General features: G+C 41.2%; 1 protein-coding gene across 4 annotated transcripts in view; it reads left to right on the top strand.

The window, feature by feature from the left end:
- adgra1b (adhesion G protein-coupled receptor A1b) overlaps positions 1-24,868 on the top strand; it is a 522,173-nt gene that overhangs the window by 362,874 nt on the left and 134,431 nt on the right. For 3 of the 4 annotated variants that reach the window (XM_061962586.1, XM_061962578.1, XM_061962594.1), the window contains 2 exons: positions 2,387-2,618; positions 2,760-2,968. In XM_061962586.1, coding sequence (XP_061818570.1) covers positions 2,387-2,618; positions 2,760-2,968 — 441 coding nt within the window. Of the gene's footprint in view, positions 1-2,386; positions 2,619-2,759; positions 2,969-3,025; positions 3,539-24,868 lie in introns of those variants that run through there. The other variant, XM_061962603.1, reaches the window with a different exon arrangement.

The following is a 24,868-nucleotide window of genomic DNA, read 5'->3' as shown; positions in this document are numbered from 1 at the left end:
GGCATTATATTTGAAACTGGAATTGCTGCCAAATATTCATCAACAAAGTATTGAGCAAAGGCTGTGAATACTTATGTTGATGTGGTTTCCATCCATCCATCCATTTTCTACCACTTGTCCCTCTCGGGGTCGCGGGGGATGCTGGAGCCTATCTCAGCTGCATTCGGGCAGAAGGTGGTGTACACCCCGGATAAGTCGCCACCTCATCACAGGGCCAACACAGATAGACAGACAACATTCACACTCACATTCACACACTAGGGACCATTTAGTGTTGCCAATCAACCTATCCCCAGGTGCATGTCTTTGGCGGTGGGAGGAAGCCAGAGTCCCGAAGGGAATCCATGCAGTCACGGCGAGAACACGTTTCTTTGGAGCGGTATAGCTCGGTTGGTAGAGCGGCTGTGGCAGCAACTTGAGGGTTGCAGGTTCGATCCCCGCTTCCGCCATCCTCGTCACTGCTGTTGTGTCCTTTGGCAAGACACTTTATCCACCTGCTCCCAGTGCCACCCACACTGGTTTAAATGTAACTTAGATATTGGGTTTCACTATGTAAAGCGCTTTGAGTTACTAGAGAAAAGCGTTTTATAAATATAATTCACACTTCACTTTCCACATTGTCATTATGGGCATTGTGTGTTAACCTGACTCTCGCCAGACCCTTGTAGTTCGCTGAGCTCGCTGTTGTGTTTTGGATTTCCAAGCGTCGCTCTCATCAGCGTCACAGGTTGATTTGGATGTGAGTGGTTGAGATAGCACGTCATTCAAGATAACGGACAAGTGGTTTATCCAATCACATATCATATTTTTTTTTACAAGGCCCCGCCTTCTGAAATACATCTCTTACTGAGAAGTCACAGATCCTTGTGTGGAGCTCGGCAAACTACAAGGATCTGGCGAGAGTCAGGTTAATTGTGTGTAGGATTTTGAGGAAAAAAAAGTATTCCATTTTGAAATAAGGCTGTAACATAATAAAATGTGGGAAAATTGAAGCGCTACTTTCCGGATGCAATGTAGGTTATCAGTAACATGACTCTCGCCAGACCCTTGTAGTTCGCTGAGCTCCACACAAGGATCTGGGCTCGAAGGCATTGCAAACTCCTTCAACATAGAAAAAAATAATGAACCAATCAGGATCGCCGGGCGGGATTTCATAGGTGTGACGTAGCGGCGAAGCGACTGTTTGATTCAAACAACAATGCTCGCTGCGTCGTGTGCTGACATTGATTCTGCTATTGCAACTGTTTTGTCGAATCTATCGAATATTCATTCTTTAAAAGATGAACAGAGAACTGTTTTGAAAGCATTTATTGGTGGCAAGGATGTTTTGGCTCTTCTTCCGACTGAGTTTGGATTTCCCAGCGTCGCTCTCATCAGCGTCACGGGTTGATTTGGATGTGAGTGGTTGAAGTAGCACGTCATTCAAGATAACGGACAAGTGGTTTATCCAATCACATACAATGATTTTTTTTACAAGGCCCCGCCTTCTGAAATACATCTCCTATTGAGAAGTCTCAGATCCTTGTGTGGAGCTCAGCGAACTACAAGGATCTGGCGAGAGTCAGATTAGTAACATAACAAAATGTGGGAAAATTAAAGCGCTACTTTCCGGGTGCACTTTAGGTTATCAGAGGAAGAGTTGATTTGGGGGAAGAAATTAACCCCAAATAAAAACAGCAAAAATGTACATTTTCAAGTCACCTGTTCCCACATTCCTCTCACAGCCCGTCGCTCTCACTTGAAGGAGAGGAAGAGAGCCTAGTCAGTGGCCTAGTGGTTAGAGTGTCCGTCCTGAGATCGGTAGGTTGGGAGTTCAAATCCCGGCCGAGTCATACCAAAGACTTTTAAAAAATGGGACCCATTACCTCCCTGCTTGGCACTCAGCATCAAGGGTTGGAATTGGGGGTTAAATCACCAAAATGATTCCTGGGCGCAGCCACCGCTGCTGCCCACTGCTCCCCTCACCTCCCAGGGGGTGATCAAGGGTGATGGGTCAAATGCAGAGAATAATTTCGCCACACCTAGTGTGTGTGTGACAATCATTGGTACTTTAACTTTAACTTGTTTTCTTATTTCTAAGGGGGGTTGAGTGAGTTGTGCAAAGTTTTTTTTCTTCTTGTTCCAAGAGAGGTGAAAAGAAGATCAAGTCAGACCAGTTGTCTCTTTAAATCAAACTGCGGCGTTGACGTGCCCCTCCAGCTGAAAATGGTAAGAACCATTTCCACCTCTGCAGCAGGGAGTGCGACCAAACAGGCGCTCAAACAGGATTCTCCCTCCCTCCATCACGTGTGCTGGCTCCTATACAGCATTTGTTCCTTTCACTTGTTGTTTTTCCTCCTTCTTCTTTTTTTTCATCGTTCATCTCTTCCTCTCCTTCAATCCGCAGAACTCCGTGGCAGTGGCGTCCATCCATTTACCTCCTGCAGCTCCGCACGCCTCCTCCTCATCCTCCTCATCCTCCTCCTCCGACGTGCAATCTGTTGATAACTCCACTTGCAGGCTGCAGTTCATCGTCTTCCGCAATGGCAAACTCTTCCCGTGCACTGGGAATTCATCCAATCTGGCCGACGACGGGAAGCGCAGGAGCGTCGCGACACCAGTTGCTTTCACCAAATTAGGTAGGAGGAACATCCATGTTGACGACCGCGGTGATGTCAGCGCGCACAAAACGCCACAAACACACGTTTCTGCATGCAAAGACACTTCTTTTACCACACTTTCCTAAACATCATGTCTTCACCCCTCCCCTTGTTTTGCAGATGGCTGCAGCCTGGGGAGCGTTGTGCACTCCGTCACTATTGCACTCAGGCACTTTGCGTTGGGGGTAGAACCCACCGCAGCCTATTGGGACTTTGACCTGCTGGATGGACATGGCGGCTGGAGGGCGGAGGGCTGCCACATAACAGGCTCCGGGGGCAACACGACCACCATTCACTGCAGCCATCTCAACAACTTCGCCGTGCTCATGGTGAGTAACGGGAGGCGCATTCCTTGCATTGCGCACACACCCCCATCCCATTATGCTCCTGCAGCCTATTAGGGCTCCAAAGCTGTCCTTGCAATTGGGCGCATTTTTCTGCAGATTTTTTTTTTTTTTTTACTAATTTAAATACCTTGTTCTGTTTAGATACATTTTTATTTTTTTTATTTTTTTCTATAAAGGCGATGCTCTCTGCAAGGGAAGGAGCGCCTTGTCAGGAGCTATCCGCCTCGGAGCGCAAGTGGTGTTTTTAATTGGTCGCCAGCAGAGAGAGAAAAAAAAATGTTGGACTGCGTGGAAGACTAGCGTGGTTTCATTTGTGCCGCTCAAGTGGATCTCAACGCCGCCGAGATGCCTTCTCCAGACGACGTCCCTTTCCTTCGCGTTGATTCCACGAGGATGATAACCGGAGCGCGATTGGCAAACCGCATCGCTCCATGCGCAGAGCCGCTTCTCTAGCGGCTGTTTTTTTTTTTTTTTTTTTTGGTTTTGCGTTTTTTTGGATGAGAAGAAATCCTCCGGATGTTTACCGACGAGTGGGATTCGTTAGACTGGGAGGTCAGTTGTCAGTGGAGCATGAAAAGTGATGTGATGCTTTGCAACTTGCTCGTTTTTTCCTGCATATTTTATGAGGCTCGTTGGAAGAAAGATGGTCGGAAAAACGCCGCATTGGAATGACAAAGTGAACGGCGTGTGCGTGCGTGTGCGTGGAGAATACTAAGCTGTTAGTAGACGGAGAGCAGATGTCACGAGTGTCTTTATGTGTTTTTTTAATTTATTTTTATTTTCGCGCGAACGCCGACTTGGTGGCGCGCGGCGCCGTGCACCTTCCGGCTGGCTGGAGTGGTGATGGTGGGGGTGGAGTGTGTTTGAAAAACCCCCAAAACGCGACATTTGCAAAAAAAAAAAAAAAAAAAAATCCCGGTGATGTGAACTTGGAAGGCACGTCCAGGCGTGTATAATAGTCAGACATGGCGGAACATTGCGCACGTCAGAGCGCGTCGAAGAATGCAGTCACCACACCCGCCTGGTCTCCGCAGTGCCCGCGCAAAAAGACCCCAGCTGTTTACAGACCTGTGACATCACCCTCATCCGAGATGCTGGTGATAAATGGCCGTTTTTGTAGCAATGGGGGATGCTTCTGCACCTGTTGCTTAAATTGCACGTTTAGATGGAGTTGGTCTGTGAGTGTAATATTTGAAGCATGGTATTCTAAAAGAGACACATGTGAGTACAACAGTGGCGGGCCGTGCGTTTCCCACCTAGGCTCTTCAGTGATCTCCGACTTCAATGATTACCTCTTAAAATACCATAATTGATGTCACCACATGATCATTGCTGGAGAAATACTATACGCCAGGGGTGTCAAACTCAAATACAGAGTGGGCCAACATTTAAAACTGAACAAAGCCGCGGGCCAAGGTTGAACAAATTAACCGTTTAATAGGGACCCAAACAAGTTTTGCATTGAATATTGAACAACCAAGGCTTATAGAACTTTATAGTGACATGCAAAATCGAGTTTCAAATAAATAAATAAATGATAAATGAGTTGTACTTGTATAGCGCTTTTCTACCTTCAAGGTACTCAAAGCGCTTTGACACTACTTCCACATTTACCCATTCACACACACATTCACACACTGATGGAGGGAGCTGCCATGCAAGGCGCTAACCAGCACCCATCAGGAGCAAGGGTGAAGTGTCTTGCTCAGGACACAACGGACATGACGAGGTTGGTACTAGGTGGGGATTGAACCAGGGACCCTCGGGTCAAATAATAATAATAATAATAATAATTCAAAAATATCAATGGCATATCAAATACAATTTAAAAACAAATTGAATGCCTATTTTCTATTTGCAGCCTTCTGAGGTAAATATCAACATTAACTTTTTCCACAGGCTAATACATTTGAAAATAAAATAACAATGAATAAACCAACCAATCAGGACTTTAAACTGCTCAGTTTGCAACACACTGATCTAATCTGACGTGCCCAAGCCAGATACCTGGCATCTTTTCTTGGATGCTAGTTCATTAATGTCGGGGCTCAGGCTTTGAGCTGAGGCAACCTTCATTATCCAACAAAGGTGTTCATCAGTCATTATATCTCGTAGCCCACCCGGACCACAGTCTTGGGGGTGTGCCTTAAAGACACTGCCTTTAACGTACGCTATGAACTGTCGTCACGTCCGCTTTACATCCATTCTAACAACGTGCCGGCCCAATCACAAGATATGTGCGGCAACGCATACTTCATCAACAGCGATACAGGTTGCACTGAGGGTGCCCGTATAAACAACTTTAACAATGTTAGAAATATACGCCACACTGTGAATCCACACCAAACAAGAATGACAAACACATTTCGGGAGAACATCCGCACCGTAACACAACATAAACACAACAGACAAATACCCAGAACCCTTTGCAGCACAATAACACAACCGCTACCACCAAACCAGAGTTTGACACCCATGCTATACAGGAACACATTTACACCCTGAGCATTGAATCACATCAACAGTATACCAAACGGGTTATTTTCTGGCTCATTTAAAAATCAATTAAAACGCATCAGCAATTAAAAAATATACCGTAAATTTCTCTGCTTGGCTTACGCTACTTCCGGTCAATAAAGTTTGATTCAAAGTACACACTTCTCAAAGATAAATTAACTGCCCTGACCACATGATGGCGACAAATACACATGTAACAATGTTAATTAAATGACAAGCATGACACACTTTAACAACAAGAGTTTACAACTTTGACAGCTACTGTCAACAACTTGTGATCTGATTGGCTATCACAACTGTCTATCAACTCTGTGTGTTCTCAAATTAATCCGCTAAAGGTCCCGATGAGTGTCCAATCACAGGATGCGTAAATGTCACATTCAAAGTGAGGCCATCTCGAAGGCCTTACTGACAACAACTCGGGATCTGATTGGCTATCGCAACTGTCTATCAACTGTATGTGCCCGTTCACTTACAGTGCACGTACGCCCACATTGTTGATTCTGAAGACCTCGATCAGATTTCGTACAGCATGGCAACATAAGCTAGCTGAATTCTGATTAGATACAAACTAAAACTAAAAACCACAGCACTGGAAGGAGCATAATATCACATGAAGAGAATATGAATAATTTTAGATATTTAGGGAAAGTCAATTAAAAAAATAATTGTATCTTTAATTACGATCATGATTTCTGGCTATGTTAGGCCAACAGAGAAGGCCTTGCTGGCCCTGACGGCCCACCACTGGAGTACAATACAATGGAGCAATGAATTAATGCCAACCTAGCTTCTGCTGCCGAGCTACATTTCTGCCAGTGGGTGCTCGGTGTGTATTAAAAAAAAAAATAAAAAATAAAAAATAGACGTTCAGCGAAGTTAATATCCCATATGATTTGTGGCTTTATTATTTTGTAAAACGCACCAAACTCGCTAAATTGGCGTGACGTCATATACAGAACTGGAGTCTATTTCCCTGCATGTAGGTAAACGCATGTAAAGCTATTATTTTGGTCACGTAATTGGCGCCCTGGTTCATTGTTGCTGGGGTATGGCGCGGTGCGGTTGGGTGAGTGGCTGTGTTCCTGGTTCAATCCCCACCTTTTACCAACCTCGTCACGTCCGTTGTGTCCTTGAGCAAGACACGTCACCCTTGCTCCTGATGGGTCGTGGTTAGGGCCTTGCATGGCAGCTCCCGCCGTCAGTATGTGAATGTGTGTGTGAATGTGGAAATAGTGTTAAAGCGCTTTGAGTACCTTGAAGGTAGAAAAGCGCTATACAAGTATAACCCATTTACCATTTTTTTTAACTTCAAAACTGATGTGTTTAAAAAACATGAGAAAAAAAAAAAGATATTTCCAGACTTCCCTGCTTGGCCATCTTCTCTTCCTTGGACATCATAGCCTATGTTTCCTCAAGAATCTTGAGTAAAACATCAATAGAAGAGGACAAATGGAAATGCTAGCGGCTTACTTTCTTGTTTCTCTTGTTTTTGAGTGCCCGTTCTGCTTTTCTTTCTCAGTTTTCCCGCAGGTTCTGACTCATTCTTTCACCCCCTCGAGGGTGTTCCTGATTTGGCTTGAGTCTTTTTATTTTTTTTCCCATTTTAAACTCTGACCAGAACCCTTCGTCTTTGAAGTCGGAATCATTGAAATGATCGCTGCAAATTGCACTCCTCTCACGTGGTTTTTCCCATTTTGCACGAGTTAATTGGACTGGAGAGGTCCATATGTTCCACATATTCCCATCATTTGTAAATGTAAATGTATGCAGGCTGACCCCTTTTTTAGTTGTATTGCTACCACCTGCAACAATGCATCTGGCAGACATATTTGATCATTCTTCCAAAGTATGTGCAAAAAATATCGGGATGAAGATGCTACCAAAAAATAATACTAAGCAAAATTAAATTGCCTCCAGTCTTCTGTAGGTGAAGTCAGCAGACTGATGAAGGCCTGCCCACATTTTGGAGCTAAAAGTGGGCGTTCCAAAATGTGCTGAAAATTGTAAGAAAAACAGCCTAAAATTACCATTGTGTCTAAATATACCTGGAGACAACATTTTTAGATACAGATATATACAATAGGTGCCATAAGTGTCAAATGAGGTTAACTATAGTGAAGTTAGTACCAGTCAGCAAAGCAATAAGAAGAATGGAATTGCTATACAAGAGTTACATCACCATGCAGCTGATCACCTTAGTGCCTTGAAGTGCCGCATCAAAATTACCTTAACTTGGTGTTTTCTACTGCAGCGTACGACTCTGTGTCATGGCACCAAACAGTTTGGCAAACAGACATGTTTTCTTTACCAGAAGGCACAGATAGAATGATTGCAAAAAAGGGATAACTGCAGTCAGATGCATACCCTATAATGCACAGTGTCTATTTCATGTTGTTTGCGTGTAAGGAGAGGTTGGGGGAGTCTGCCAATAACTTAACGACCCGATACACTTGTCACGAGGGACTGACTGAGCTTTTACAAGGGACATAAAAGTACTTCCTTGACATTCTGTTGGACTTGGTATCAGAGGGGATTACACTCAGCTGATTCTTCCTCCACTTTGGACTCTAAATAACAGATTTAGGACTGCACGTTGGTGTGTGATTAGAGCGCAGTTTACTGACTAACGCGTTACATTTTCACACCATATGCCACATCTCTAACACCTGCCCTCCTCAATTACAATGAATGTAAAGGCTGCTTTGATTGTTCCATATTTCAGCACCTCGGATAGTTCCGGTGTTTATTTCCCCCTCCGTACTCTCGCCGCCGACCCACAGCCTTGTGTATGTCCGTGGGGATGGCTGACTCATCGTTCACAGCAAGTCAGCCTAATCATTTGTCTCCATCACTGTGACAAGCCTATGTGTCCCCCCAAACAACCCCCGAGCAACAGACGCCGCTTCTCTCTGCATGTGGGATGTTTGCCGTATGTTTCAAAGGTCACTGGGAAGACTAGATATAATCATGTTATTGTGTTTGTTTACTTTTATAAAAGGTATGTTTATCAAGATACGACGATATGCAGGCAAGAACAGGTTTTATTGTCTGATCAAGAACCACATCAAATTAATATAAGAATGTTTTATGGGGCAGCACGATGTAACAGGGGTTAGTTCATGTGCCTCGGGATCTTTCTGTGTGGAGTTTGTTTTGCATGTTCTCCCCGTGACTGTGTGGGTTCCCTCCGGGTACTCCGGCTTCCTCCCACCTCCAAAGACATGCACCTGGGGATAGGTTGATTGGCAACACTAAATTGGCCCTAGTGTGTGAATGTGAGTGCGAATGTTGTCTGTCTATCTGTGTTGGCCCTGCGATGAGGTAGCGACTTGTCCAGGGTGTACCCCGCCTTCCGCCCGAATACAGCTGAGATAGGCTCCAGCACCCCCCGCGACCCCGAAAGGGACAAGCAGTAGAAAATGGATGGATGGATGGATATGCAGGCAAGAAAAGGTTTTAATGTCTGATCAAGAACCACATCCAATTAATTTAAGTATGCTTTTATGCACATGCTGGAACAAAAACATGGCTTTCTTGAAACTCTTCTTGCAAAGTTGGAGGTATACAATTATCTTGATAGATAGAGACATGTTTGGAATTCGCCCAATTAGTGACGTCAGGGAATATCTCCATTTATGGCGAAATTTTACCCGAAGTCCTTTGTGCAAGTCTGCCATTGTAGGACACTGTGTCACGACGTGGACTATCTTGCAGCTTGTTGCGAGTATTGTTTTCCCGGAATGCAACCGGACCAGACCAGTCATGGCTTGAAGGTAAATACATGATTTAATTTCGACTATAAAAAGGGGTACAAACAAAAGGCGCTCACATCGGAGGCACAAACTTAGCGTGGGAAACAAAAACTAGCACATAGGCCGACTATGGACATGAAACAAAACTCACTAACTGGCATTAATAAACAAAAACTTACTTGGTAGAGCAGGAATCTATGGCATGAAACGAGCATGAACAGAGCAGATAAAGAGTATGAAATGAGCAATGTCGCCAGGCCGGCTACCTGGCAACTACAGGCTTAAATAATAAAGTCTTGATTAGCGACAGGTGTGATTCAAACAAATGAGACAGGTGAAAACTATGAGTTGACCAAACAATGGAGCGTAAACAGGAACTAAAATAGTCTTAAACCAACAGAACATAACTAAACAAAACATGACCACAGAACATGACACACGGTCGTCAATAAGTTCCTCATTTTTCTCTATCTTGTTGTGGGGCAAACTGTTGCCATTTGTAATAGAAAGTAGTGTATTGATATAACTTATATCTGTCAGTAGACTCCTTATACTGTAAGAGCGCTAAAAACTACAACATGGTTGGTGGGGGGAAGAAGCCGTCGAAGTGGAGGCACGTAAATAAGACCGCCCTCAAAACGGCACGCACTGGAGAGAGGGGCAGAAAGCGGCTTGAAGAAGGTCTATAAAACCTAATCTATGAAAAATATTGACCAAAGAACCACCAAGACATGTTAGGTTGACCACAAGGAAGTGTCTTGAATGTAGAAAAAAAATCATACTATGACCCCTTTAAGCGAGCTGTGTTTTATTACAGCTCACACGCCACTTTGTCTTTTTCACCGTCACAGTTTGAACTTGACAGCTGTGGTAATATTTTTCAAAATGTTCTACTCTGCTCGACGTGCTAAATATGATGTTTGATTTTGGTGATACCTTCAGAACTTCTTTTTCTAGTATACCACTTATGTTGCACTGAATAGGCAATTTTTTATAGTCAAGTTTGATGAACCTGTTTTGAAGCACAGCACTGAGCAAACAGCAGGCAGATATGCAACTATAGCTCTCTTTTTGTTTTTTTATATTTTCTCTGTTGATATTCCTTACATTTGGAGGCAAAGGGGCAGTTTACTTTCTGTTCTATAGCAGATAAAGTACAGTTTTCACTCACAGATCTAGGACATATACAGCAAGATTAGATAACTAACTATGACGTCAGACATTAGTGACCATGCCAATTGTTAATGTAAAATTATATATTTACAGCCAGGGAACTAATTATTTGATGCCCCGTTACAAAAATATGAAGTCCAGAATGTATGTATGATAGGTTTATTTTAACAAAAAGACACAATGGGGATAGTTACAACAGAAAATCCAGAAATAAAACTAACATTTAAAATTGTAGTTGTATTTTATTGCATGTAAGTAGTGTGTGAATGTGAGTGTGAATGTTGTCTGTCTGTATGTGTTGGCCCTAAGATGAGGTGGCGACTTGTCCAGGGTGTACCCCGCCTTCCACCCGAATGCAGCTGAGATAGGCTCCAGCACCCCCTGTGACCCCAAAAAGGACAAGCGGTAGAAAATGGATGGATGTACAAACCCCGTTTCCATATGAGTTGGGAGATTGTGTTAAATATAAACGGAATACAATGATTTGCAAATCATTTTCAACCCATATTCAGTTGAATATGCTACAAAGACAACATATTTGATGTTCAAACTGATAAACATTTTTTTTTTTGCAAATAATCTTTAACTTTAGAATTTGATGCCAGCAACACGTGACAAAGAAGTTGGGAAAGGTGGCAATAAATACTGATAAAGTTGAGGAATGCTCATCAAACACTTATTTGGAACATCCCACAGGTGAACAGGCAAATTGGGAACAGGTGGGTGCCATGATTGGGTATAAAAGTAGATTCCATTAAATGCTCAGTGTCCGTGACCTTCTATCCCTCAGGCTGTACTGCATCAACAAGCGACATCAGTGTGTAAAGGATATCACCATATGGGCTCAGGAACACTTCAGAAACCCACTGTCAGTAACTACAGTTGGTTGCTACATCTGTAAGTGCAAGTTAAAACTCTCCTATGCAAGGCGAAAACCATTTATCAACAACACCCAGAAACGCCGTCGGCTTCGCTGGGCCTGAGCTCATCTAAGATGGACTGATACAAAGTGGAAAAGTGTTCTGTGGTCTGACGAGTCCACATTTCAAATTGTTTTTGGAAACTGTGGACGTCGTGTTCTCCGGACCAAAGAGAAAAAGAACGTTGAAAAGCAAGCATCTGTGATGGTATGGGGGTGTATTAGTGCCCAAGACATGGGTAACATACACATCTGTGAAGGCGCCATTAATGCTGAAAGGTACATACAGGTTTTGGAGCAACATATGTTGCCATCCAAGCAACGTTACCATGGACGCCCCTGCTTATTTCAGCAAGACAATGCCAAGCCACATGTTACATCAACGTGGCTTCATAGTAAAAGAGTGCGGGTACTAGACTGGCCTGCCTGTAGTCCAGACCTGTCTCCCATTGAAAATGTGTGGCGCATTATGAAGCCTAAAATACCACAACGGAGACCCCTGGACTGTTGAACAACTTAAGCTTTACATCAAGCAAGAATGGGAAAGAATTCCACCTGAGAAGCCTAAAAAATGTGTCTCCTCAGTTCCCAAACGTTTACTGAGTGTTGTTAAAAGGAAAGGCCATGTAACACAGTGGTGAACATGCCCTTTTCCAACTACTTTGGCACATGTTGCAGCCATGAAATTCTAAGTTAATTATTATTTGCAAAAAATAAATAAAGTTTATGAGTTTGAACATCAAATATCTTGTTTGTAGTGCATTCAATTGAAAATGGGTTGAAAAGGATTTGCAAATCATTGTATTCTGTTTATATTTACATCTAACACAATTTCCCAACTCATACGGAAACGGGGTTTGTAATAAATACTTGATCTTCTACTAGACAGCAATAATTCTGACCCACAGAGAAATTAGTCCTGTTCTTGTTGGCTCTACTAGTGGTCTTGCCAGTCTCCTGAATCCCATAGAAAATATGTGGAGGGACTTGAAACTTTCCAAGCAACAGCCTCAGACCTTTATAATTTGGAGATTATCTGTAAAGAGCAATGACAGAAAATACCCCTGAAATTTGCACAACCCCAGTAACCAACAGGAAACATCTGACTAACATGCTTGCCAATAGCTCTCCCATTGAGCTCCATAGAGAGAGCAATATCCTGTTATCTTGTATCTGTTCCATTTTCTAGTTATCGAGCCGCCAGTGGTCTATTTATCACTAAGCTTATGCTAAAAGGAGATAATTCCTTTGTGTGCCTCATGTCCACATAACCTCTCAATGAAGGTCAGAGGTTTTTCTGGGGATGAAATACTTATTTCACTCATACAGTAACAAAATAATTCATAAGACCCATTGTAATAGTGTTCTAAGACTATGAGGTTCACGGGTTAATACGAATGCTCTCTACCTGTGTCTGTATTTAATTTTGTTCAAGTATCCAAGGAACTTTATTGTCATACCAGGAGACACGAGACACATGAGATGGCAATTTAGCACCCAAGGTGCAATATTTAGTCCAATGAGTACCACAAGAAAGATAGCATGCACATAATATTTGAAATAGAATAGGAGGTCCTGGGTTATTAAGAATTGATTATAAGTAGATTAGAATTAATAGAAAAAAATGAATAAATCATCATCCTGTAGTGCAAATAGAAGATAAAAACAAAAAAAGCAAACCAGACCAAATAAAAGTTAAGTTAGCACAGTTGGGACATTTGTGTGTGTTACAGGTCTCACAGGCGTGGGAGTGCAGTAGACACAAATGTTGTGTTAATTGTCTAACCCCTGGAAAACAATGTTTAAGGAGAGTGAAGACACGAACAATCTTTGAAGCTTCCCAAGTTTCTTCTCTTTATTACACATTATATATATTTCCTGTAATACACAATAACAATATAATTATTATTCTCTAAATTTATTATTACATTCTCAAAACATATCTTCTCCACAGCACATTAGCTATTTAATGGTCTATATCCAAAATATATACACATGGAAAACATGTGCAGTAGCGAAGTCATGGACGATTCAATGAGGTGCATGTTTTGGAATTATATTACGAATACATGAGAAAAAAATTATTTCAGAGTTTCTTACATTACTGTCACTGTCACGGTCAGGATGAGATCCTTGTCCTGGCTCAGCTGAGCCAGGACAAGCATCTCTTGTAAGCTCTGGCTGATCTGGGGTCTCCTGTGACAAAAAACCCCATCTATAACCCACATGTAATCACATTGTGAAGGCATCACATGTGCATGCCAAGTGTTCCTCGTGCAGGGATGGGGACGAGGGATTGGTATCTATATTGGTACAGAGTGTGACTACTTTTAAAACAGAATGTATATGTGAAAAAATTACAAAAATATTGCTAAATTTCAGAAAGGCACCTGACATCTATGGGGTTTCCCAATATTCAGTACACTATGTATTTATCCTTTGTCGCCACATGATGCTGTAATATTTGCTAATGTGCTTGCCCCTAAGAAAGCATGTCAAAATAATACTTTTAACTTGTAACACTTGTGGCTACCAAGTCTATATGAGCCGTTTGCAGTGTTAATGCAACTGAATTGTGGTTTTAGCATAAATAATTAACATTTAGGAATATGAAAGTTGTGTTTGTTGCGGAAGTTGTTATGAACGAAGTAGCAGTTTACGCACCTTTTGGTCATTAATGTGGTGTACCCTGTATATTGTATGAATACCCATTACAGATTTTGTGTGCATAGTTTGGAGTACACAATGTGCGGCATTATTGTATGATTCTGTAATAGTCGCTGATGTGCTGTGTGTTGGGTAGTACGGTGGTACAGGGGTTAGTGCATGTGTCTCACAATACGAAAGTCCTGAGACGGGATCTTTCTGTGTGGAGTTTGCATGTTCTCCCCGTGACTGCGTGGGTTCTCTCCGGGTACTGCGGCTTCCTCCCACCGCCAAAAACATGCACCTGGGGATAGGTTGATTGGCAACACTAAATTGTCCCTAGTGTGTGAATGTGAGTGTGAATGTTGTCTGTCTCGAATGCAGCTGAGATAGGCTCCAGTACCCCCACGCGACCCCAAAAAGGGACAAGCGGTAGAAAATGGATGGATTGATGAATGCTGTGTGTTGCAGTAAAGAAGATAACTGTTCACAACCCAGCATGCCTGGATTTATCTGTGTCCATGTGTGCGACATACAAACACGTAGGATAACTGGTATGACTGAGTCAGCAATGCATGGCAATCTTTCTTTTGGTGCTCGATTTCACTAAATGATATACGGGCAAACTGACTAGTTTGCAAGGTGCATAGTTTCGTATCAGTCTGGAGAAAACCGAGGCAAACTTTTGGCGACAATGTTTTTCTAATCCGAAAAGAGAGGCAACACTATGCTATTGTTTCCCACTCCCTACTCTGAGTAATTGGTGTAAAAATACATCAGTACAGTATATCCTCTCTGTATGAGGCTATTTTGCAAAAACAAGAGAATCAGTCTGCATGCTCAATAGTTTTTAACTTGTTTACTCCTAAGCAAAAATATTCATCTTTTTGAAGCGAGAGACAAACAAACGCAAGGCTCAACAGTTCTAATCGGTGAACATGTCTGTCACTCAAATGCTGACGACGGCGAGAAAAAAAAACCTCCATCTCCTGCGGTTACGTCATCGCTAAGGCTGCAACGATTAGTCGACATTGTCGACAAATGTCAACAATAAAATTTGTCGCCGACAATTATATTTGTTGACAATAGTGAACATTTGTGTTTTTCCGGCCGTGAGGTCACTTGCATAAACAAAGTGTGAGGATATTTCCTCTTATTCTTGTTAAAAACATGAATACCTTGCTCAATTTGCAAAGCAGACCGTGTTTTTATGGCAGTACATCTATGTTATGCAGGCATTTAAAGCGGAGACTTGATGTCGGACATTTGGAGGGAGGATGCGGTCTCATCCTCTGTAAGAGTGTTAGCTTCTACCTTGTTAGCTGGCCAACAAGAGTGAGACAAAGTTGTGTGAAAAATAACGAACTATCATTTTAGCCGAAGTCAAGTCAGCTAAACTTTGTCTACATCAGTGGTTTTTAACCCTGTTGGAGGTACCGAACCCCACCAGTTTCATATGCGCGTTCACCGAACCCTTCTTTAGTGAAAAATAAAATGTTTTTTTTTTTTCAATTTCAAGACAAAGTTATATGACAAAGACTTAATTTAGAGTTATTTGTTAGGGTTAGGGTTAGAGGGTTAGGGTTATAATAGGGCCATACCGAATAAGGCATTAAGAAGTACTTAATAATGACTAGTTAAGAGCCAATATGTTACTAATTTGCATGTTAATAAGCAACTAATTAATGGTGAATATGTTCCCCATACTAAAGTGTTACCATGTTTTTTTTACTGGTGCACAAAATGAACCATGCATGAACATCATCTTGCTCAAAGAACAAAACCAACACAGTGCATAAACTCACAACAAATTACACACCTGCTAATCAGTCTGACTTCTGCTGTTGCCGTATCCGTAATACGCCGATAGGGAGAAGTTTGTATTTACACGATGAGTCGGGTGTGTTTTGACCACGGCCGAACCCCTGAGCCCGACTCACCGAAGCCCTAGGGTTCGATCGAACCCAGGTTAAGAACCACTGGTCTACATCAATCAAAGTATGTTTTAAAGCAGCTTAAATTTGCAATGCCGAGAGAGAGAGGGAGAGAGACAGACAAGCACCAATGCGGACATACAATCTATTCAATAGCCAACATTTGAATAATTAATCAAACATATAATTCTACACATTGAGTCTATTAGAGTGCTAAAACTGCCAAGAGTTAATCAATAGTCAATATACCAGTGTGCAGCTGTTTAAACATCACAACATGCTTTTCTTTTTGAGGAAGTTATGTTATGTATTTTGTGTTTTGTTGTTTGTTTTCATGGCTGCTATTTTAACTGTTTTTTAAATACATAAAGAAGGTTACTTGTTGTCTTTTTAGCACTTTGCCTTTCCATTCTTTTAAATGGACAACATTGTATTAGTCATTTTATTTTTTGTAAACGCTGAATGAGCAGCACAGTTATAGTACAAAAACATATTTATGAATAAATCAATCGTATTTGTTGTTAGTAAGCACGCGCCCAAAATAACTTAAGCTGCATTTAGAAGTCGATGGAAAAATTTGATCTATTGAATATGTGTACGCTTTATTATCTGATTAGTCGACCACTCGTTTGGATCAGTGATTTTCAACATTTTTTGAGCCAAGGCACATTTTTTGTGTTGACAAAATCCGGAGGCACACACAGCAGAAATCATTAAACAACGGAACTCAGTTGACAGAAAAAAGTTGTTGTCGCAATTGTTAGATATGAATTTAAACCATAACCAAGCATGCATCAATATAGCTCTTGTCTCAAAGTAGGTGTACTGTCACCACCTGTCACATCACACCCTGACTTATTTGGAATTTTTTTGCTGTTTTCCTGTGTGAAGTGTTTTAGTTCTTGTCTTGCGCTCCAATTTTGGTGGCTTTTTCTCTTTTTTTGGTATTTTCCTGTAGCAGTTTCATGTCTTCCTTTGAGCGATATTTCCCGCATCTACTTTGTTTTAGCAATCAAGGATATTTCCGTTGTTTTCATCCTTCTTTGCGTGGACATTGTTGATTGTCATGTCATGTTCGGATGTACATTGTGGACGCCATCTTTGCTCCACAGTAAGTCTTTGCTGTCGTCCAGCATTCTGTTTTTGTTTACTTTGTAGCCAGTTCAGTTTTAGTCTCGTTCTGCAGAGCCTTCCCTAAACTTCAATGCCCTTTATTAGGAGCATTCACCTTTTGTTTATGTTTGGTTTAAGCATTAGAAAGCTTTTTACCTGCACACTGCCTCCCGCTGTTTCCGAAATCTACAAAGCAATTAGCTACCTGCTGCCACCTACTGATATGAAAGAGTATGGCAGGGTTACTCTGCCAAGCTCTAGACAGCACCGACATTTAACAACAACACATCATTTGCAGACTATAATTACTGGTTTGCAAAAAATAATTTTTTACCCCAAATAGGTGACATTAGATAATCTCCCACGGCACACCAGACTGTATCTCACGGCACACTAGTGTGCCGCGGCACAGTGGTTGAAAATCACTGGTTTAGATAATGGTTGACTAATAGACTATCAAAATAATTGTTAGTTGCAGTCCTAGTTATTAAGTTGTTAAAACATTTATGTTTATTCGATTAGATGTGCAGCCCTAGTGACAAATGAAGCACGTTATTAACAAAAAAAGATAAGAAAGAAACAGCAATCGGAACAACACATCTTATGCCTCTAACACCCGTGCTTGGCAAGTATTAAAGCCAAAAATGAATACAGATGATTGTAGTAAACCCCCAACATTAAAATTATTGATTCTTGTAGTATTTTAGTCATAAAAGACTCTTTGTATACAGGAAAATTAAATTATAAATTCTGCTGACTGAAAATAAAAGACTGTTTGTAGAACACGAGTAATCTGTAACTCACAATGTGTTTGTGTTGGTGTTAAGCGTTGGCACCGTTGTGCTGTGCTGTCGCTTGCAATTGTTTCAAATGTGAGTAGGCAGCCATGCAGCGTCCTTACTATGCTCTGACTTAGCCATTCAGCAATCAGGCTTAGTTGTGTGTTGTGCCATCTCATTTTTCTCAAATTGTCTCCCTGTAGATGTGTTTTGGTGTGAAAGGTCAAGGGTCCGGCTCCTCTGCTCACCATTAATCACATTTGTGAGGCAGATTGATTCATCGACAACTAAGTTCAAAAACAACTCTTTCAGCTCTCTTTTTTTTTTTTGATTTGTTTAAAAAACATCAAATACAAAAACATATTTGTTTTTAATGCAGAGTAGATTTCTCTTTGAGTCTGGAAACAAAGCACACCATCCCAATAACCAATTGTTATTCAGATTTATTGCAGTACTCTGTGAGTCTTCTGAAGATAAAAATAGTTGTATTAATTTTGTGTGAGTGACAAAACTGGTTTCAAAGTTTTGATCCCCTTTATAGCCAACAATAAATTGTCAGCTGTTAAATGTGAAAAAATATTTACTGACAACCTTTGTGGAAGTTAATGAAGACGTGACGGTGTGCCTTGTCAGTCCAGATCATGGTATTCAGCAAAGGTTGTATTTGTTTCACCTTTCATGCAAAAGGCTTCTTCAGTTCCAAACCTATTGATGAGTCCCATGGGGGTGGCCGGAATGCGATTAATTAATTATGATGAGGATAAAAACAAGAAAATAGTCAAATCGATGTTCCTCCCTATCAGGTCTCCTGCCTCCAAACTAGACTCTTACTTCCTGCGTGAGCTCCACACACGCACGCACGCACTCTCACACACACACACACACACACACACACACACACACACACACACACACACACACACACACACACATTGTTGTATTTGTTACCTTCTTAAGACCTCGGAAAAAGGCCTACCTCTTTAGGACCACCCTTTCTAGATATGCAAATATTTGTATTTACAACTGTCATGTCTGTGATCATGTTTTGTTTAGTTATGTTTTGCTTGGTTTTTGGACACTTTTTAGTTCTTGTCTTCACTCCCTTTGTCACCATAGTAACCATTAGTTTCACCTGGTTCACATCGTCATGTCACGCACCTTTCTCACGTTTTCACATTTTGAGTCACGCACCTGTTTTCACTAATCATGTCATCACTATTTAAGCCTGTAGTTGCCAGGCAGTCAGCCTGGCGACATCACTCTTGACACACTCTTGACACTCTGTTTCATGTTCATAGTCCATGCTGCCCTGTTCACGTCATCGCAAGTAAGTTTTGTTGATTAATGCCACAGTTAGTGTCTTTTGTTTTTTTGTCCATAGTTCTGCCTTTGTGCGAGGTTTTGTTTTTATAGCCAAGTTTTGTACTTCCGCCCTTGTGCGCGCCTTTTGTTTATTCCTTTTTTGAGTGTTAAAATTAAATATGTATTTACCTTCACGCCAAATCATTTGCACCATGGGAAAACAAACCACGCCATAGTCCAAGTCCTTACAACAACAATAATAATATATACAATCCTTCCAAATATAAAAAAGAAAAGCTTTTAGTTATTTTTGTTGTATGTTTTGTTTGTAATTGATTTTTAATCTTCAATATTTATTTCAAGTTATTACAGTATGTCTCTATATACATATGTATTTATTTTTGTATACATTTTTGCCAAAGGGGGAGCATTTCAATTTCTTACACACACTTGTTATTACATATGTTGACCAGAGGGGGATCACTTTTAAAACCGACACACAGTCAATTTGAAAAATCCCTCCTTTTTGGGACCACCCTAATTTTGATAGATATCACCACCAGGGGTGCAAATGAGACATTCTCTATTAGATGCAATGGTTTTCCATATTGGGACCACGATTTCGGTCCTAACTTCTTCACCGGTCCTCATATGGAAGGTACTTTTCCTTGTTGATGTCTCAAGAAGAGTAGAAATACAAGAACACACACACACACACACACACACACACACACACACACACACACACACACACACACACACACACACACACACACACACACACACACACACACACACACACACGTGTTTCCCCTTTACTCATTCAATTATGGCCACAAATAAACTCACAAATGCGGATTTGGTGCTTCCGGGTTCGCCTTCGCTCATAAACAAATTATAATGGAACTGTGACGGATGCATTGTATCTGCTTCACAACACACCTCACACACACCTGCTTTGCCATGAGAAGACCAGTGGTGGGAATCTGTGGGCACCTCACGATTCGATTACGATTCAGGAGCTATGTTTCGATTAAAAATGAATTATTGCTGCATCTTTAATTTAGGTATACTGATGCAGTTTTACATTTCTTTTTGTTTAAATAAATAAGTATAAATCACTTGCAACTTTTAAAACAGCACATTTGTAGTAAGAAATAACAATTTAAGGAATTTCAATTCCATTTAGTTAATTCATGGAAAGGTGTGCAAAACTGGAACATAGGAGCAGAAAAACACTGCATTTACAAAACATGAACTTCAAAACCAGCAGTAGAAAAAGTGCTTTGCTGCTCAAATACAAACATAAGTATGAAAAAAAAAAATTCTGACATGCAAATGAATTATTTATTCTAGATCAGCAGCTCAACATTAACAATCCTCATTCAAAATGTATAATCATTTATAACAGCTGTAGTGCATTTTCAAACGAACAAAAAACATAGCCATTACAAAATATTAACTTAACTTTAGACTTTATACTTGGCACAGAATCGCTTTTACAAAACACAAGCATTCTTTATATACTTGCTTTCAACAGCGAGGTCATGACTTGTATTTTGTTTGTCTGTAGAGAGTCGGGATGAACGTGTCAGTAAAATAGCGTCAGGATGGCATGGTGTATTTGGGCCCTATTGCGTGAAGCAGTGCTCTAAATCACACATTTTCCTCGACGTAATAAGCAAGCAATTATTTAGCAATTAACGTTGCGATGGCCTGAGTTATTTTCTTTGCTTTTTACAGATGGTGGTATCTTTCACAGTGCAACGTGTCCGCTCACGTAGTCTACCGCATAGGACGTGCACTATGCTTCTTAATTGTGCATTGTAGAACTGCCTGCATTACTTTATTGACATTTAAAAAAAAAAAAAAGATTTTTGGACGTTTACAAATCGATTTTACAATCGGCCATGTCCGAATCGCAACGCATGTAAAAATCAATGAATTCCCTCTCCTCTGTGCCAATTTTGCGACTTTAACGTAACATTTAGTGAGTAGCGGTATGGATTCAAGTAAACATGAGGAGTGTGTCTTTGCATCATGCATTCATTTGGCAATCAAATATACAAGCAGTCACAAAAAGCAAAATATTCATCACATGGGGGGAGATCCGCCTCCACAAGCCCAGGGAGCGTGCATAGAACCGAATGCATGCAAAGCCTGCAGAATATTATGTTTGTTGCTTGTTTCAATAATGCAGGAACAGCTAAGTGCTAAAGTCAAAGTACTTGCAGACACAGCTTAGACACTCTGTTTGGCAACACTTTCCTTGTAAAATATGTAAATTAGGGATATTCAAAGTGTGGCCAATGGACCATTTGGGCAACACAACGCGTACTCGTAGTACATTGTATGAATAAGATTAAAAAAACAACAAACATTTGAAAATACTGTATTGAAAAGCTGATACAAATAATGAATAAAGACACAAAGGTTTGTCTTTAGAATATATTCATGTTTCTTTATTGTTTTTTTATTATCATATTACATTATAGATTACAGAGAGGGGGGGGGGGGGGTTACCCACATATGCGGTCCTCTCCAAGGTTTCTCATAGTCATTCACATCGACGTCCCACTGGGGTGAGTTTTTCCTTGCCCTTATGTAGGCTCTGTACCGAGGATGTCGTTGTGGCTTGTGCAGCCCTTTGAGACACTTGTGATTTAGGGCTATATAAATAAACATTGATTGATTGAATGATTGATACATGATGATGTCAGCAACACTTTTGTTGTATTTTGTAGATTGTTCCGACAAGACGTAGATCATAATCGAAAATCCGGTTTACCGAGAAAAAAAAAATCTGGATTTTTTTGGGGGGCCAAAACTGTGCAGCCCTAAGATGGGATTGATGTTGCAATGACATGTGGGTTATGGCTTTGGTATTAGTTTATTTCGAACATGCATACAGGTTACATTGTGATGGCTGGTGAATGACCATCGTGCGTACCATCACCAAACTAGTGGCAAAACAACTTTAGAATGAGAATATTGAGGGAAGCGATACCAGGACATTGTTATAGGACAGGTGATAGTGCAAATATCTGTTTAGCGACGGCCTCTATAGTTAGACGTACACTATATTGCCTAAAGTATTTGGCCACCCATCCAAATGATGAGAATCAGGTGTCCTAATCACTTGGCCCGGCCACAGGTGTATAAAATCAAGCACTTAGGCATGGAGACTGTTTCTACAAACATTTGTGAAAGAATGGGCTGCTCTCAGGAGCTCAGTGATTTCCAGCGTGGAACTGTCATAGGATGCCACCTGTGCAACAAATCCAGTCGTACAATTTGCTTGCTCCTAAATATTCCAAAGTCAACTGTCGGCTTTGTTATAAGAAAATGGAAGATTTTGGGGAACAACAGCAACTCAGCCACGAAGTGGTAGGCCACGTAAACTGACAGAGAGGTGTCAGCGGATGCTGAAGCGCATAGTGCAAAGAGGTCGCAGACTTTCTGCATAGTCAGTTGTTACAGAGCTCCAACCTTCATGTGACCTTCCAATTAGCCCACTTACAGTACGCAGAGAGCTTCATGGAATGGGTTTCCATGGCCGAGCAGCTGCATCTAAGCCATACATCACCAAGTCCAATGCAAAGCGTCAGATGCAGTGATGTAAAGTACGTCGAGTTGGCCCCTTAGTTCCAGTGAAAGGAACTTTGAATGCTCCAGGATACCAAGACATTTTGGACAATTCCATGCTCCCAACCTTGCGGGAACAGTTTGGAGCGGGCCCCTTCCTCTTCCAACATGACTGTGCACCAGTGTTCAAAGCAAGGTGCATAAAGACATGGATGACATAGTCTGGTGTAGATGAACTTGAATGGCCTGCACAGAGTCCTGACCTGAACCCGATAGAACACCTTTGGGACGAATTAGAACGGAGAGTAAGAGCCAGACCTTCTCGACCAACATCAGTGTGCGACCTCACCAATGCGTTTTTGGAAGAATGATCGAAAATTCCTATAAACACACTCCGCAACCTTGTGGACAGCCTTCCCAGAAGAGTTGAAGCTGTAATAGCTGCAAAAGGTGGACCGACATCATATTGACCCAATGGGTCAGGAATGGGATGGCACTTCAAGTTCATATGTGAGTCAAGGCAGATGGCCAAATACTTTTGGCAATATAGTGTATATATGTCACACATGTTTCAAACCAGTCTGGGCCCGATGAAACTATGTTGTGCCATGTGTCTTGACTCTTGTGTGCCACAGTTGCCTCCATTCAACCATTGCTGATTAATGATGTTGTGCCAATAAGATAGTTGTGCAGAGTTACAGTTGCTGTGGGGACATGCACGGTTACTCAGGTATGCAAATTAACTTCATTAAAATTAGTATATTCACGGACTAGCCAGGACACTAAAAGTGAGGCTCCTTTCTCTTGAAATTAAACTGTTCCTCATTTTAGCTATGAAGAATCACAGTGTAGATGTTTGAGCCTTGGTGAAGGTATGTGCTCTTAGGGTACTCTTGTTAAAGTTATACTACTGCAGAAACCTGGATGCTTATATTGATATATAGTTATCTGTCACATTCACTGCAGGTTTTTTTCTAGGAGGAACACAAGTAACCATTTTTTTTAGTTTTTTTTATGGATCATCACATCCTATGCGGTAGTAATAAAAGTTGAGATGTCAATATGGGCCAAAACTTTTTATCTCTTTCTTCAATCTGGATCCATACAATTTTCCTCTAAGAATTATTGCCTTTCAGTGAACTGGATATTCATTTTCAAAGCAAGTGGCAGTGATTTCTCATTTTCTCACATTACCAACACACTCCTCTGGATGCAACTGGATTTAAAAACTGCATGAAAAAATCGAATTACATTTTGGTACAGGAAAAGGCACATAAACCCTCTCAGTGTGCTGCAACCTTTAAGAGAATGTACTGCAGAACAATCAGTAATAGACATTAGATTGGTTTATTTCAAAGGGGACAATGCACTGTCATAAAAACACATTACACATGGTTAAAAAAGCCAGAATTAGCCAGAAGGCTAGTTTTCATCTCGCCATGATGTAGAAAAAAATAAGCAGTAAAATTACAATTTAAAAGAAAAAGAAAAGAAAGAGAGAAAAAAAAGAAAAAAGGCACACAATACATATACAATATGATAAAAAAACAACATAACATGTATCTTAGCATTAAAACAGGCTCATCTTTTAGTGCTGGTAGCTGTAGGCCTCGATAAGCCACATTTAAATTTTTTGTGTGAAGGCCTTGTAAGTTGTGACCAGTTTAACCTCCTCAGGTACTGAGTTCCACACATGTGTACTCCTTACTGACCTGGCCGACTTACTGAAAGCGCTCCTGCGCAGAGGAATATAACAGTCACCTCTGACAGAGCCTTGAGTTGCGTTTAATATATACCTCTTTGATAGTGTCAGCTCTACTCTCATAGTATAAGAGCTCATGAAATGTTACAAGTTTACCCATCAAAGTGGCCAGCGAGTATAAACCACTGGTCTGTGTTGTAGAACGTTTCATCAAAAGTTGGAGGATACCCAATGGAATACTCTGTGGATGTCTACAACCTTGCATGTGTAGTTTGTTGTTTGTTCGTAAGCAGCAAACAAAAACAAACAAAAAAAAATCCACCATTGTTGCCTCCACATTCCCATCTGCAAGCCCACCAGCTGCTCCCAAGTCAACTGTGTGAGCCCCAGAGACAGACTGGTAGAAATGAGGGCATACTGTGTAAACGGCTTCTCTCCCTGTTTCCCCCCTCTGGGC

Source organism: Nerophis lumbriciformis, linkage group LG02, assembly GCF_033978685.3.
Source record: "Nerophis lumbriciformis linkage group LG02, RoL_Nlum_v2.1, whole genome shotgun sequence".
In the NCBI taxonomy this organism is placed as follows: Eukaryota; Metazoa; Chordata; class Actinopteri; order Syngnathiformes; family Syngnathidae; genus Nerophis; species Nerophis lumbriciformis.
The sequence above is the reverse complement of the archived record's forward strand: the minus strand, read 5'-3'. Positions and strand labels throughout refer to the sequence as shown.